Source organism: Gossypium raimondii, chromosome 8 (assembly GCF_025698545.1).
Source record: "Gossypium raimondii isolate GPD5lz chromosome 8, ASM2569854v1, whole genome shotgun sequence".
NCBI classification, from domain to species: Eukaryota; Viridiplantae; Streptophyta; class Magnoliopsida; order Malvales; family Malvaceae; genus Gossypium; species Gossypium raimondii.
This window is the reverse complement of record NC_068572.1, coordinates 55,253,467-55,268,901: the sequence shown is the minus strand read 5'-3', so window position 1 is coordinate 55,268,901 and position 15,435 is coordinate 55,253,467. Positions and strand designations below refer to the sequence as shown.

The window sequence follows — 15,435 nt, the reverse complement described above, 5'->3', positions numbered from 1 at the left end:
TTGAAAAATAATAATAAAATCAAAATGATACACTAAAACAGACCAATATCGATATATACCATTACTAGTAAAAAATAGTACATCCATTAATACGATGCCGACTACCTCAATATTTTTAACTATTAAAAATATCTAAAATCTCTATTTGAAAAGAAAAGGCTAAAAGAGTAAATTTGGAACCACAAAGACTCAAAAAAAGTACAAATGATTGAGAAATAAATACGTGGGCTTTTCTATCCTTAATTGTAGTCGCAAGCCATGGTTTATTTACAGGCACGAAACGGCGCCGTTTTGGTGAGCCTCTGAAGAAAAAAAAAAGAGAATTCCACGCGCTTTAGCAAGGAAGTGAATGAACACTCGCCAAAATGCTCCTATTTATATATCGATGGTCTCTTTCAATATTTTTCCCAATGTAATAACACCAGTTTTTTTTTAGTTAACTTGCAGGTTAAAAGTTGGAGCTCAAAAGCCTCCTTCCCTCTCTCTGGTTTCTCTTTTTTCTTTTGTTTCGCTCAGTTTCATACAATGACGGCCGCCGCCGCCGTGGAAGATACTGAGGTTGTGTTCGAAGAAGCAGTGTCGTGGCTGCCTTCTCATGTTCTCAATGAAGCCATATTGGAAACCAATAATCAAAAGGTCTTCTTTGCTCTCTTCTTCATTATCTCCTCTGTTTAATCTCCTTTTTTTATTCATTGTCCTTCTGATATTATATATATATATATATATTATTGATTTGGTGTTAATTTATAGGATGTTATGAAGTACCATCAGTATCATCGTCATCGTTCAAAGCTACCTACTAAGCCCTTCCCACCGGTAACGTATCAACATTCGCTGCCTTTTTTTTCTGTGGTTCCTTTGTGTTTGATTGTTTGATTCAACCTCCACCAGAGACGAAAGGAGAAAATTTTTTAAGCAGTTATAATTTTTACGAATTTTATTATTTTAATAGTTTATATATTTATATTTTTTAAAAGATTAAATTAAATTTTAATATTTTTTAGGGGTGAAAGTATAATTTTACTTTTACTAATTTAAAATTTTAAAAAGTTTAAAGAGCTTGAATGGAAAATTTTCCATTTTAGGAACACTACTAGCTCCCCTAGTTATGCCCTTGACTAGACCTGTCCATGGGCCGGGCGGCCCGGCCCGGCCCGACGGCCCGCCCGAAATATGGGAGGGTTTGGGTAAAAATATAGGCCCGAAATATGGGTTTGGGCAAAATTTTAGGTCCGTTTAAAAAATGAGCCGGGCCTCGGGCAAGATTTTTTTGGCCCGGGCTCGGCCCGGCCCGGCCCGAAAAATATTATATATATATTTTTATTTTTAAAATATAATAGTTTTTTTTTAAAGTTTATTTACCTTCATTTCCTTAACTAGTGTTACAAAATAATAATAATAAAACATCAAGTTTGTTTTACTAATCAAATGTTAGATTTTGTTACAACAATTAATACAATTAATACAATTAATAATTTGATAAATTTACTAATCAAATGTTAGATTTTATTACAACAATTAATACAATTAACAATTAATAATTTGATAAATTTACTAATCAAATGTTAGATTTATTACAACAATTAATACAATTAACAATTAATAATTTGATAATTTTACTAACAATTAGTTTTAATTTTATTAAAAAAATAATTTTAATTTTAATTTTAATTAAAAGCGGGCGGGCAGGCTCGGGCCCCATATTTTTCTTCGGGCGGGCACAGGCAAAATCTCAGGCCCATATTTCAGCCGGGCCGGGCCTAGTAAACGGGCTGAAATTTTTTGTGGACCCGGCCCGAACCCGGCCCGGCCCAGCCCATGGACAGGTCTACCCTTGACCTCAACTAAATTAGAGTTGAGTTGTTTATTTTTATGAAAGTTAAAATGTAATTTTATTATTTTATTATTTTATGGTTATAATTAAATTAAAATTTTATTATTTTTAAAGAAATTAAAGTGCAATTTAATTATTTTAGTGAAATTATATTTTCCCATTTTAGGGTAACTCGCCCTTGGAAAATAAAAGTCTCCTCATAAGGAAATGCTACTCATACTATTGGTTGTATTTTTTAATTATTATGACTAAATTTTACAAAACAAATTTAGATAATATACACTATTATATTTATTTATAATTTTTCATATAATTATGATGCTAATCATATTAAGATAATTTTATATTATCTAAAATTTGACCCTTCGTATATAATTAAATCCTTTCTAAAATATTTAAAAAAAATTAATCCCTTCAATAGTTTAAAATTTTATCTCGATTCCTAAATAAAATTTCTGACTTCATCTTTACGAGAATCTGGTTGTAAACATTATTTAGCATTTCTCCTTCTATCGCTTTCATCATTTTGATTTACACACATATAACAGTCAAAGAGTAGATGGAGAGGGCATGATCAGAAACCAAGATGTTGGGCAACAAGAGGTGGTGGAATGCAGGCATTTTTCCTAGATACTGGTAAAAGGTCAAGTGGCACCGGCGTTTTCCTTCCCCTAACTCAAAGCCCTGGCCCCAACAATAATTATTTTCACTCAACTACACGACCAGGTATCTTATACGTATATATGGTAAAATTATTATGGAACCTTCGTATTAGGACTTATATTGCATCCTACCTTCCTTTTACTTTAAAAATAGATAAAATAGTTCTTGTACGTTAGATCAAATAGCAAATTGATTATTTCTGTTAAAAATTTTATCCATTTCTACTGTTAAAAACTAGCGTGTAGTTGACAAAATAACCAAACAGTTACATATGGCGTGCTATTTGTACCTTATATTGATATATAGGGACCAGTTTTTAACGGTATAAATAGATGAAATTTTTAATAGAATGACCAATTTACTCTTTGACTTAATGTAAAGGGATTAATTTGTCATTTTTTTAGTAAATGAGACAAAATGCAATTTGACTCCTAGTATGAAGGTTTTCATGCTATATTTCGAGTTAATCGAATTTAGTTGTTTGAGTTATCCAAGTTATTCAAGTCAACTCAAATAAGAAATTCGAGTTTCGAGTTTAAGTCGAGTTGAATTTGCAATTCGAATGATTCTAATAACAAATTGGTGTAAATATCCCTTTGGTCCCTGTTAATTTTGAAAATGAGCAAACTCAAAATATTTATACAAATTCTAAAATTTATTTTTAAAATTATAATTTTTTAAAATTGTAAAATATATAAAGAAAGTTAAAATTTTAAATAAAATAATAATTTTGGGACCTAAATAAGTTAATTAATAATTCAAGTTCATCATACTAAAGTATCTTATTTATTATTATTATTTTGCTTTGAAAAGTTTTCAAATATATATGGTTTCAAATTTATGTGCTCTAACATGGAATTAGTTATACTATAATAATATTTTAATTTAACATGTTTACTTTTTTAGTTTAACTCGAACAATTTCACTCAATTCGATTCGATTCGACTTGACTCGAATCGAAAAAAAATTCAAATCAAGTTAGGATGATAAAATATAACTCATCAACTCGATTAACTCAAAATATTTTCACTCGATTCTATTGAACACTCACCTCTATCATAAAGTACAACATGCATAATTATTTTATATATACTAAAATTTTTATCAAAACATGCATGCATGTGAAAACCACATATTTAGAATTAGAGGGGAATTCAAGAATTCTTTTAGGGGGTTTACAATTGAATTATAAATTTTGAGATGTCAAAATATAATTTTATCATTTATTAATTTATAATTTTATTATTTTGAAAGAACTAAAATGATGTTTTTTTTTCTATTTTGGGGCTAAAGTGAAAGCTTACCATATAATAATTTATAGAGGAACTAAAAGGTCAATTTTCCATTTGGGGGTGCAAGGCGCCAAGGCCCTCCTTGCCCCTCTTAAATTCACCCCTATTTGGAACACTTGCGGGTTTATAAATAACATATATGCAATATGTATGAAATTAAAATAAAAAATTAGTTTAAATTGCTAGTAAGAGAAATTTTAAATAAGTACATACATCATATTAAGAATATGAAATGCACTTTAATTGTTTATCATGACATTATCATTTTTCTTGAGTTGATATCGAGTTGATTTACAACACTAACTCAACTACGACATTATCAATAAAATTATGACACACCCAAGATGGGGTGAAAACAATTATGGAATATATTTATTACGAAAAATACAAATAAAATGTTACTTTAGTTGAAATGGTAAAGTTGAAAGAGTGCATGTTTGTTGTTTTGGGTTTAAATCTCGTCATTGGCATGATTTTTTTCTTGAATTTTATGTAAAAAGATAAAAATACCCATAAATTAATATTTATTATTGTGTTAAAACGAGGGCCTTTTGGTCATTTAATAACAGACATGAGACTCGGTTATGAATGACACTAACTTTGTCAAAAGCTTTATATATAGTATAGATAAGTGATTAACGTTGTTGTCGCCATCATGCATGCAGCTTGCTCTCCCGTTCTCCTCCCTTCTCGAGTTGTTCAAGCTCTCAACCTCAATGTTCATGAAATTGGCTTGCATATCTCCCCTCGTCGAGGTTTTTACTGCACTTTCTTAACCTTTTTTCGGTTTTTTACTCTTCGAACTATTGAAATTTTAGATTCTCTACTTTTATTTCTATATATAAAAAACAATCAGTCTTCCTATTTGTCTTATTTGAAAATTTTAAGTCCAACTGATAATACTATTTACGAGTTTTTTATTAAATTTGAAATACGTGAAAACTTAACATTCTAAGGGTTTAGTTTCGAAATTGAATACCAATAGATAAAGTATATGCAAATTGAACAGAGTCAGTTAATAATGTTTGGATTTTATCTTTTGATATTAACAAAGGACTAAATTTAAGTGTTTTAAGAGTATAGGTACTGGATGCAGAATTAGACCTTTTAAAAAAAAATCTGCAGTATACACCTTACATAACCCGACAGACTCAAAATGCCTTGAACTCAACTTGAAAATTCAAAGTTATTTCTGACCTAATATGTCACAAAATCTTTTTATATTTTTTGTCAATATAGATTAATAGTATTTATTTATTTTATTTTATTATATTGATACTCTTATTTATTTTTTAAGTATAATTATGCTACACCAAATACTAATATAAATTTCATTACCATATATTTTAAACTAAATATATATGTATAAAGGATATTTTAATAATTATCTGGACGCAACACGAGTTTTCTTTTTCAACCCGACTTGATTTGATTAATTGAAAAAATAAACCCACCCTAACACTCGATTTTAAAATAAAAGGAATTCAATCCTATTGAATCAAATCGAGTCAAAATATATCGGATTTGGATCTTTTTGCTATCTCTATTCAAAACTATTCATTAATGTTTCATTTTTTCCATGCAGCTGTCAAGAATAATAGTAATACTACAGGAAGAGGGGGAGAGTTAAAGTTGTTGAATAATAAAAATGGGAAAAATGGTAATGGAGATCCTTCAGGGACCAACATCTTTCTTCCTGATGAATGGATTTACTGAGTTCATCTCCAAGACGAAGGATCGATCCTTAAATTTGTAGAGTTTAGATTGTGAACATGATTTTAAAAGGATTTTATCTTCTTCTTCTTCTTCTTTTTTTTTTTTTTTGTTAAAAAGAAAGTGAAATAATTCATGGCATTGAGCCTTGAAACTTAGTTGTATTTTTATGGTCACTAAAAAAAATGTATTCATTGCATAATCCTATGTATTATGACTGGAAAATTAGAATAGACTATATCTGTTCTTTTTGACACAATATTTAGAACTATTCATAACCCCTCTTCAACTCATAAATAGGAGGATAATACATTTCAATGCACTTGAACCCAAGTCCTCCTGCATCGACAATAATATCCATGCCAATCGAGCTAAGACTCAATCAGCAATTTAATTAATAATTTTAAAATTTATGTTTGTTTTATATGTAATTGATGTAAAAATGAGGACCAATATAACAAAAACCAGAAATAAGTTTAAGCAAATATATTAATTTGCGCTATAATAAGATCTTGAGCTCCATTCTCGTGCATACAAACCATTTCTTTCTATTAATTCTTATGGCTTGTAAATAAAATTCAAAAGATTAATTTATGTGATGGGAGATAAAACTTTCTCTTTTAAATACCCTTTCATTCCAACAATTGTCATATATTTGCACACCCAATATCACTAAATTATTAGTAAATTTATATTTTGATCACTTTGTTGACACCATTTTTTTTGAAAACGAGGTCGACTTGAATTTTGAAAATGAAAAAACGAATATGGGAGTCGCCACCAATCCTTTTTGATAAGGTGTGATCGGGCCACCTTGAAAAGTGATTGTTTTTAACAAACAATTTAATTTTATTAAAACAACGATTTTGGTCCACGAAATTCAAAAAAACGGGTTCTGGAGTCGGTTATGTACGAGGAAGGATTAGCACCCTCGTAACTCCCAAAATTGGTACCTAGTTGATTATTTAATGTCTTAGTGTCGAAGATTTAAAATACGATCCTTTTATTGAAATATTGAAAATTTTTGGGAAAATGACATTTCACGTTAATCGAGAAAGAGAATTATATCCAGTAAGTTAGGGCACAATGTCTTGAATTCCCGATGCGCGAATGAATGCCAAAAATCTACTTATTTAAAAGATATTTAGCTATCTCGGATTTAAAAAAGGGATCCTGCCCAGTAAGTTAGGACACGATCTTTTCTTAATTCCCGAGATCATTTAAAACTTGAGAAAAAAAAGGGGATCATGCCCAGTAAGTTAGGACACGATTTCTTCTTAATTCCCGAGATCATTTAAAACTTGAGTTTGAAAAGATTCGTGTATTTAGATTTATTGTGAAAATCGAAGCCCCGTAAGTTAGAGTACGACCTCCTCGAATCTAAATACGAGATTTTGCTTATTCAAAAATCATAATTTATGCCTTAAATAAAATTAATCTAACATGAAATAGTAGAAATGAAACACGGTGTCAATATGCGTAATAAAACAAAAATGTTTATGATGATGTAAGCATAAATAATACAAGCAACAACAAATGAAAGATAAATAAAAGACGAATTAATCATGCAAGATAATAAACAGATAAACTATTCGAATAAAATGGGCATGAAATGAAAAAGTAAACACCGCGTGAAACAACGAAACCATAAAGGAAATAAATAAAATATAAAATATACATATGTATGTGTATATACGTAAAATAATAAAAATAAGAAGAATATATATACATATTTTAAAATTATGAAATATAGAAAATATACATAAGTATGTACACACATATATATATATGTATAAAAAGAAATGTGTATGGATATACGTATATATATGCATATAAAAATTATAAGATGTATAAGATATATAAAGTATGTATATACATATATATTTATAAAATTAAGAAATATATGTGCATATATATATCATAAAAATGTATGTATATGTGTAATATCCCAAAAATTACTACAGAAGAAAGTAGGTATACTTGATATAGTAAAATAAGGAAATAAAGTGACAAAAAGAAAATTTTGGATTTATGTCAACATTGGGAAGTAAATTATGACATATTAATGCAAGAAAGGACTAATTCGCAAAAGTGAGAAAAGTTTTGTTGCCCAGGAGTAAATATTTAAAATTTGAGGGGTTAAAGTGTAAATATAAAAAAAGTCGAAGGATTAATTGTGCAAATATTTTAAGGGTGGAATGATCTAGAAACTAAAAAAATGGATGAATTAGGACCAAATTGAATAAGTGAAGAATTATGAGGGACTAAATCGTAATTTTACCAAATTGAGTGATGACTCAAGGATGAAATTTTAAAAGATCATGAAGAGAAAAATGGTCAAGTAGAAGGAGAGAGAAATCTAGAAAGTAATGATGATGTTGGAGATATTTTAGATAAATAAATAAATATTAGTTTATAATATTTGATTTGGTTTTTTTTAATGATATTTTATTATTTTATTTAGTATATATGTGTGGAAAGAAAGAAAAAAAGCCACCATCCCACCATTTTTCCCATGCACCAACGTGAGAAGAAAAGAGAAAGAAAGAAAGTTTTGCTTTCTTTATAATTTGGTCCTTTCACCAAATACTCACCATTTTCATTTAGAAATCAAAAGAATTTCCATATCCATCAAGAGAGAAAGATAACAAGGAGACTATGGGGAGCTAAATATCAAGTTAGATTCAAGAAATATAAGCTGGAGGAGAGAGAAAATCAAGTTAAAGTTTGAAACTAATAGAACAAGGTAAGAACATCAAGATTTCAAAACATTTTTAAGTTTGATATTATTGAAAAAGCATGGAAATGATGTTATAGTAGAGTTTTCTTATATAAGGTCTTATGTTCTTGATATATTAGTGAAGGAAAATAAGTGAAAGTGATGGGAAATATTATAGAGAAAGGGAATAAGGGAGTTATAAACTTAGTAATCAACATCTTGCACTAAAACAGTTTTGAACAACAACAGCAGGTTAACTTTGAAAAATCACCATAAATTGTGGAAATCGAATTAGAGGATGAAAAAATATGGAATTAAATATTATTGAGTCTAGTTTTTCATAGAAGAAACAGTGTAAGTAATGGAATTTTAAATCATGAGATATTATAAATTTTGTGAGACAAGGTCAGAATGATTTCGGGTTCCCCTTTTCTGACTTTGTAAAATCATAAAAAATTGGAGAAAAATAATTAGGGGCTTAAATTTATATTTTTAAATAATTAATGAGTATATTTTCAATATAAACAAATGGTAACATCATCCGAATCCCGTACGAGGAGATAATTAATTTTTAGTGAATAAGGGTCCAAACTGTAAGACAGCAGAACAGAGATGACTTTAAAGAATAAACTGTACTTATTGACTGAACAAAAAATTCTAAAAATTTTATGGTAATAAGATATATGAGTCTAGTTTCAGATAAAATTAACGTATCTCAATTCGGAGTTTTTAGCTTAAGATATAATTAATTTAGTGACCATGACTCAAGTGAACAGCTTGTTATGTGTAAACAAGTAAATAGTGGTATTATGTATATACCAAGGATGTGAAATGGAGAGGAGGAGGAGGAAAATATATGTGAATATTCAGCTAATATGAGATTATTTTAAAATAGCTAATTTACATGTTTTAAGTTTAGGGCTAAATTGAACAAATGTGAAACTTTAAGGGTAAATTTATAAAAATGTAAAAAGTGACCAAGTTACATGAAATGAATTGTTTTATTATTTAGATTAATAAATTGAATAAATATATATATATTTATATCAAGATTGGGTGAAAATTTGAGGAAAATAGTAAATTACCAAAATGTCCCTAAATTTTGGTATTTACATAATTAGCTTGGTAAGTTCCTATGAACTATATTCGTATAATTTTAATTAAAGTGAATATTATTTGGTGATGAATATTATATAAATATGTGTTTTATTATTGGAATTGAATTATTATTGGTAATATGTATAATTATTAGATGCATTGAAATGATTATCGAAAACTTGATTGGGTTGGGGGCTTGTTGGAGATATATCACACTATCCATTGATTCTATCAGTAATTTTGGATGATTTGATTCTGGTAATAATGGCATGTATAAGTTAAATTGGCCAACGTTAGCTCATTAATGTTTTGATTTTGATTGGTTATAAATTTGAGTGCTTGATGAAATGAAACGTCTGTAAATTAATTTGTAAACTCCGGTAATGCTCTATAACCCTATTCTGGTGATGGATACGGGTTAGGGGTGTTACAATATGTATTTCAGAATTATAAAATGTGAAAAGTATAGGTGCATATGTATATATTTAAGTTATAAAAATATATGCATATATAATAAAACATGGAATTAAATTTAATGATAATAATGATTATTAAGGTAATTAATTTAAAATAAGATAGCTAAAATTGCGACAGAAGATTACATCGAAACAAGACAAAATTTTAGGGTCAAAATCATAAAATGAAAAAGACACAGAAATGACTAAATCATGACGCGCGCAACAGGAGGAGGACCCAAAAGGAAATATCCCCAGCCTTATGCGCATCATTTCGCGCAGGGCTGAAATGAAACGCCTGAAAAATTATTCGGCCGAATTTAAGAAAATAAAAGGGACCACATTGCACAACAGTGCGAAAGCGGAAGGACCTAGCGCATAAATATCCCATTCACCGCAGAAACACGCGGATCCTAAAGGTGGACGGGTCGGGTCGCAGGTCAGGGCCAAAACAACATCGTTTTGGCACCTGAACCCTCTTGCAAAACGGCACCGTTTAATAACTTTTATTTAAAACAATTTCCTTCTTAAAATTTCATTTTTCAGTGTTTTAGAAAAAAATTCAAAAACCCCATATTTCTCTCAACCCCACTTGGCCGGAGTGGGTTCCTTCATCGAATCTGACGCACCGCCGCTGTGTCCGATGGCCGACGAGGGGAAAAATGGGCTTTTTAGCCCTTGTTTCGCAACGCCCTCATGGGTTGAGCCCTCTCAACGCCGAAATGCAAGAGGAGATCCCCGACCTCCTTTTGGATGCGGCCCCAATGGCGGCGTAGACCCCTTCCAACGATGTGTTTACAAGGGTTCTCCAGTGAGTCCTCCTTTTCCATTTTTTTATTTTATTATTTAAATAAAAAAGAAACAAATAAAAGACCAAATAAAAAAATCAAGCAAATATTGAAAGAACAGTAGAGGATCACCTCTAAAATGTTGCTTTTTATTTTCTAATGTTCGTAAAGGGGGGAGCCCTCAATACAGTGATGAAATTCGGCTTTTATAGCCAATGTTACATGTTATCTCTATTATTTTCCTTGCGTGTTTCTGTTGTTTGCGTGTCTTGCAGGTGACGACGCAAGTGAGGGAGGCGATGTGACCGTGGCGGTGGTGGCAAAAGGCGGCGACCAGGAGACCAAAGGTAAGCAGATGCGACGCTAGGGTTTCAGCTTTTCTGAAACCCTAGTTTGACTTTGGTTTGTTGGGCTAGGATATTGGGCCTCAGATTTGGGCTACTGTAGTTGTTTTAGATTGGGTTTGTTTGGGCTGGTAGGTTATTGGGCTGGGCTTGGGTTAGTAATTGTTTAGGTTTGCTGTTTGGGTTGTGATGTATTGGGTTTTTTGGGTCCCGGGCAAATATTGGGCCCGTACAGCTACCCCTCTTTGCTCATTGTCATGTAACGAGAATAGAGCAAAGACTTTTGAAGGACCAATTTGCCCGGTCTCGCCGATTCTTGACTTGTTCTGGTGCTTTTCTTCTTTAAGTAGCTTTATTCCAGTCCACTGTGTCTTGTTGCTTCGATCCACTCCACCGCAACTTCAGAAACAGATACAACCTGTAGCTTCAATCCACTCTGCTGCAACTTCAAGGGGACGAGATTCATGATTTTAGTCTGCTCCACTACAACGTCAAGGAGACAAAGACTTGTTGCTTCAACTTGCTCCATTGCAACTCCAGGGAGATAAGGTTTGATATGATAAGATCTGCTATCTACAGTCTGCTCCACTACAACTTTAGGGAGATAAGACTTATATCTTCAACCTGCCTCACTGCAACTTTAGGGGGATAAGGTTTGTTACTTCAACCTACTCTACTGCGACTTCATAGAGATAATGTTTGCGGCTTTAATCTGCTCCGCTGCAAGTTCAGAGGGATAAGATTAGTGGCTTCAATCTGCTCCATTGTAACTTCAGGGAGATAATATTGATATTTTCAACCTGTTCCCCTGCAACTCCAGGGAGATAAGGTCTGCTATCTTTATCTACTCCACTGCAACTTTAGAAAGAGATACGACCTGTTTTTTCAACCTCCTCCACTGCGACTTCAGGGGGAGGAGATTCGTGGTTTTAATCTGCTCCACTGCAACTTCAAGGAGATAGGATTAATAGCTTCAATCTTCTCCACTGCAACATCAGGGAGATAAGATTGGTATCTTTAACCTGCTCCACTGCAACTTCAGGGAGATAAGGTTGGTTATCTTCAGTCTGCTCCACTGCAACTTCAGGGAGATTAGACTTGTTATGGTAGAATTAATTCGACCTACTGCAACTTCAGAGGCATAGGATTCATCGTTTTAATCCGCTCAATTGCAACTTCAGGGAGATAGGATTAGTAGCTTCAATCTGCTCCGCTGCAACTTTAAGGAGATAAGATTGGTTTTAATCTGCTCCACTGCAACTTTAGGGAGATAAGATTAGTGGCTTCAATCTGCTCCACTGCAACTTCAATGAGATAAGATTGGTTTAACCTGCTCCACTGCAACTTCAGGGAGATAAGGTTTGATATGATTTGCTCTACTGCAACTTCAGAGAGATAAGATCTGTAATTTATAGCTTCAATCTGTTCCATTACAACTTCAGGGAAATAAGATTCGCTATCTTCAGCTCCACTGCAAGTTGAGAGAGATAAGACTTGTATCTTCAACCTGCCCCACTATAACTTTAGGGGGATAAGGTTTGTTACTTCAACCTACTCTACTGTAACTTTATAGAGATAAGGTTTGTGGCTTTAATCTGATCCACTGTAACTTTAGGGAGATAATATTAGTGACTTCAATCTGCTCTAGTGCAACTTCAGGGAGATAAGACTTGTTGGCTTTAATCTGCTCAACTGCAACTTTAAGGAGATAATATTTGCCATCTTCAGTCTGTCTCACTGCCTTCAGGGGGATAAGACTTACTTTCTTCAACTTCAACGCCAGGGAGATAAGATTCGCTGCCTTTAGCTTTAATCTGCTTCGCTGCAATGTCAGGAAAATAAGATTCGCTACCTTTAGCTTTAACCTGTTCCACTATAACGCCAAGGAGATAGGATTCACCGCCTTCAGCTTTAATTCGCTTCACTTCAGCTTTAATCTATTCCACTACAATGCCAGGGAAACAAGATTCGCTACCTTTAGCTTTAATTTGTTCTACTGCAAAGCTAGGGAAATAAGATTTGCTGTCTTCGATCTGCTCCACTACTGCTTAGGGAGGCAGGATCTGCAATCTTCAACCTACTCCACTTCTGCTTAGGGAGATAGGACTGGTTGCTTAAATTTGCTTCCCTACTACCCTGGTAAGATAAGATTCACCGTCTTTGATATGCTCCACTACTGCTTAGGGAGACAAGATTTACAATCTTCGACCTACTCCACTGCTGCTCAGGGAGATAGGATTGGTGTTTTTGATTTGCTTCACTGTCAGTACAGGAAGACAAGATCTACAATCTTAAACCTACTCCACTAATACTCAGGGAGATAAGGCTGATGTTTTTGATCTACTTCACTGCCAGTACAGGAAGACAATATCTGCTGTTTTCTTTAATCTATTCCACTACAACTTTAGTGGTATAGGGTTTGTGGTTTCACCGATCTGTTATGGGGAACATAACTTGTAGAATCCACTTAATGGGCCTATTTATGCCTAGTGATTAGAAAGTTATGATCAGAATGAATCAAAATCTCCTAACCAGATGTGCATGCATGAATACAAAATGTCTATCTTGTTTGGCTGGTAACACGGTAATCCTCAAGGTTCAATCTACTGTACTTTTGGGATATAAAATTTTAACTATCTTCCTCCCATTAAGTATAGGATTTGACTATTTCTCAATCCTCTCCCACTACAATTCAGAGATACAGGATCTGAATCTTTTTGGCCTTACACCATTTCTAAGGTGTCGTATCAAATGTTTATGCACAATTGTAAAATTTTATTCTCCGAGAAAACCTCTTCTTATCGCTCGATGATCATTGCTTGTTTGTTTATTAAAGCTTTGTCACCAACACGACATCTTATCATTTTGTTCAATCAATGTTTGGACAACAAAATCCGAAAGGATAGTCTTAACTTAGACTTTTCCTTCTTAGACATTTCAACCTTTAAACTTGGTGTGTTCTAAGCAATAGTCATGTTTCAGGTTCCTATATTATTTAGAAGCTTCTAGAGTAATATGCAAAACTTCCATTGTGAAAGTATTATTAGTCCATTAATCATTATTCCAATGCAACATGCTTGAAAAAGATCATAACGATAGATAAAATATGATTAATTTAGGAGCATGACTCGAAATGGATAAATTATCAAAAAGAGTAAGAATAACAAATGAATTTATTGAGAACACATATTTTGAAAGAGAATGAAGTATTCTAAGAACGAAAAATTCAATAGTATGAAGACTAGGTGCCTCAGATATCGCAGCTTGAACTTCTCTGTACAAACTTTTTGAAGAACATTCTGAGTTTGACATGTGTTTAGGAGATCTACAGTACTTTGTCGATGCCCCAAGACGTCGCCTACCCTTTTCTATTTATTCAGGTATAGCAAGATCATCACATGCCCCAATCTGATCAAAATTTGAGTCGTCATTTTTCGGTTTTCAACTCAAATCCCATTTGGTCTCAAAGCGCCCTTTGCGGGTTTTCACCTTGGCCTCTCCAATTTACTTTTTCATTTTTCATCATTTTTTATTTTTTTGGACTCAAAACGCCCTTTGCGGGTTTTCACCCTTTTTTTAGAACTCATAGCGCCCTTTGTGGGTTTTCACCTTGGTTCTCTTTCTTCAAGTGAAGTATTTCTTGACTGAATTCGAGTTTATAGGATTTGGTAGGCTTTTACCATCCATCTCGCTCAAGATCAAAGCTCCTCTAGAAAAGGCCTTCTTTACAACATAAGGTCCTTCCCAATTTAGCATCCATTTCCCTCTAAAGTCCTTTTGTAGAGGAATGATCTTTTTCAACACCAGGTCTCTTTCATGAAATTCTCTGGGACGAACCTTTTTTTTGAGCTTGCATCATTTGCTTTCGGCATATTTGACCATGACGGGTAACTTTAAACATTCCTATTCAATCGGGATTAAATTCAAAAAAACTCAGAGAGACAGAATCTTGTCTTCAATAGGTAAAACCGCGATAAGCCCAAGAGAAAGGCATTGCCCCTGCAGAGGTTTTTTTCTGCCTCTATTGCATTTTTCACTTTAGGGCTACATGGTGTTAATTTTGAACAGACTGTAAACTTTTGATATTGTGCTGTTGTTCAAATTTAGTGCATTGTCATATATGATCCTTTTTGGCATTCTATACTGACGTATGAATTTTTTCAAGAACTTACTAACTGTCGACTTTGTGACATTGGCATATAAAGTGGCTTCTACCCACGAAGATAAATCGATGATCGCCAGAATCTTTTGGCGAGATCGACCCAATGACCGTTATGCCCACATAGGGAGAAGTCATGGATTCTATTGATTCTTTGTAGAGTATGATCTGTTTTTCATTTTGTTCTACCATCCTCAATAAGTCTGAATATAGGCTACAATCTATGTCATCTTCAAAGTCATGAGATCCCTTTAAATACATGTCTTGCTCAAAAGGAGATTCTGAGTCTGTAGCAACGTCACTCATGTCGTTGATATTTAGGGACCTATTGTAGGTGCAAAAGAATGTATGAATGTACAGTATGGCTATG

The 15,435-nt window shown here is 32.6% G+C and overlaps 1 protein-coding gene across 1 annotated transcript; it reads left to right on the top strand.

The window, feature by feature from the left end:
- The first annotated feature begins 423 nt into the window (after positions 1-423).
- Positions 424-5,735, top strand: LOC105793693 (uncharacterized). Its single transcript, XM_012622540.2, has 5 exons — positions 424-636; positions 751-816; positions 2,383-2,560; positions 4,455-4,544; positions 5,375-5,735. Exons 1-5 carry the CDS (start codon positions 526-528, stop codon positions 5,503-5,505), a joined length of 576 nt encoding a protein of 191 aa, XP_012477994.1. The 5' UTR covers positions 424-525; the 3' UTR covers positions 5,506-5,735.
- The last annotated feature ends 9,700 nt before the right edge of the window (positions 5,736-15,435 follow it).

Excerpts from the sequence above, each read along its gene's own strand:
- LOC105793693 (XM_012622540.2), top strand. The coding sequence starts at position 526 with ATGACGGCCGCCGCCGCCGTGGAAGATACTGAGGTTGTGTTCGAAGAA. Across the intron at positions 817-2,382 it reads CTACTAAGCCCTTCCCACCG|TCAAAGAGTAGATGGAGAGG; the intron begins GTAACGTATCAA and ends CACATATAACAG. Across the intron at positions 2,561-4,454 it reads TCACTCAACTACACGACCAG|CTTGCTCTCCCGTTCTCCTC; the intron begins GTATCTTATACG and ends TCATGCATGCAG.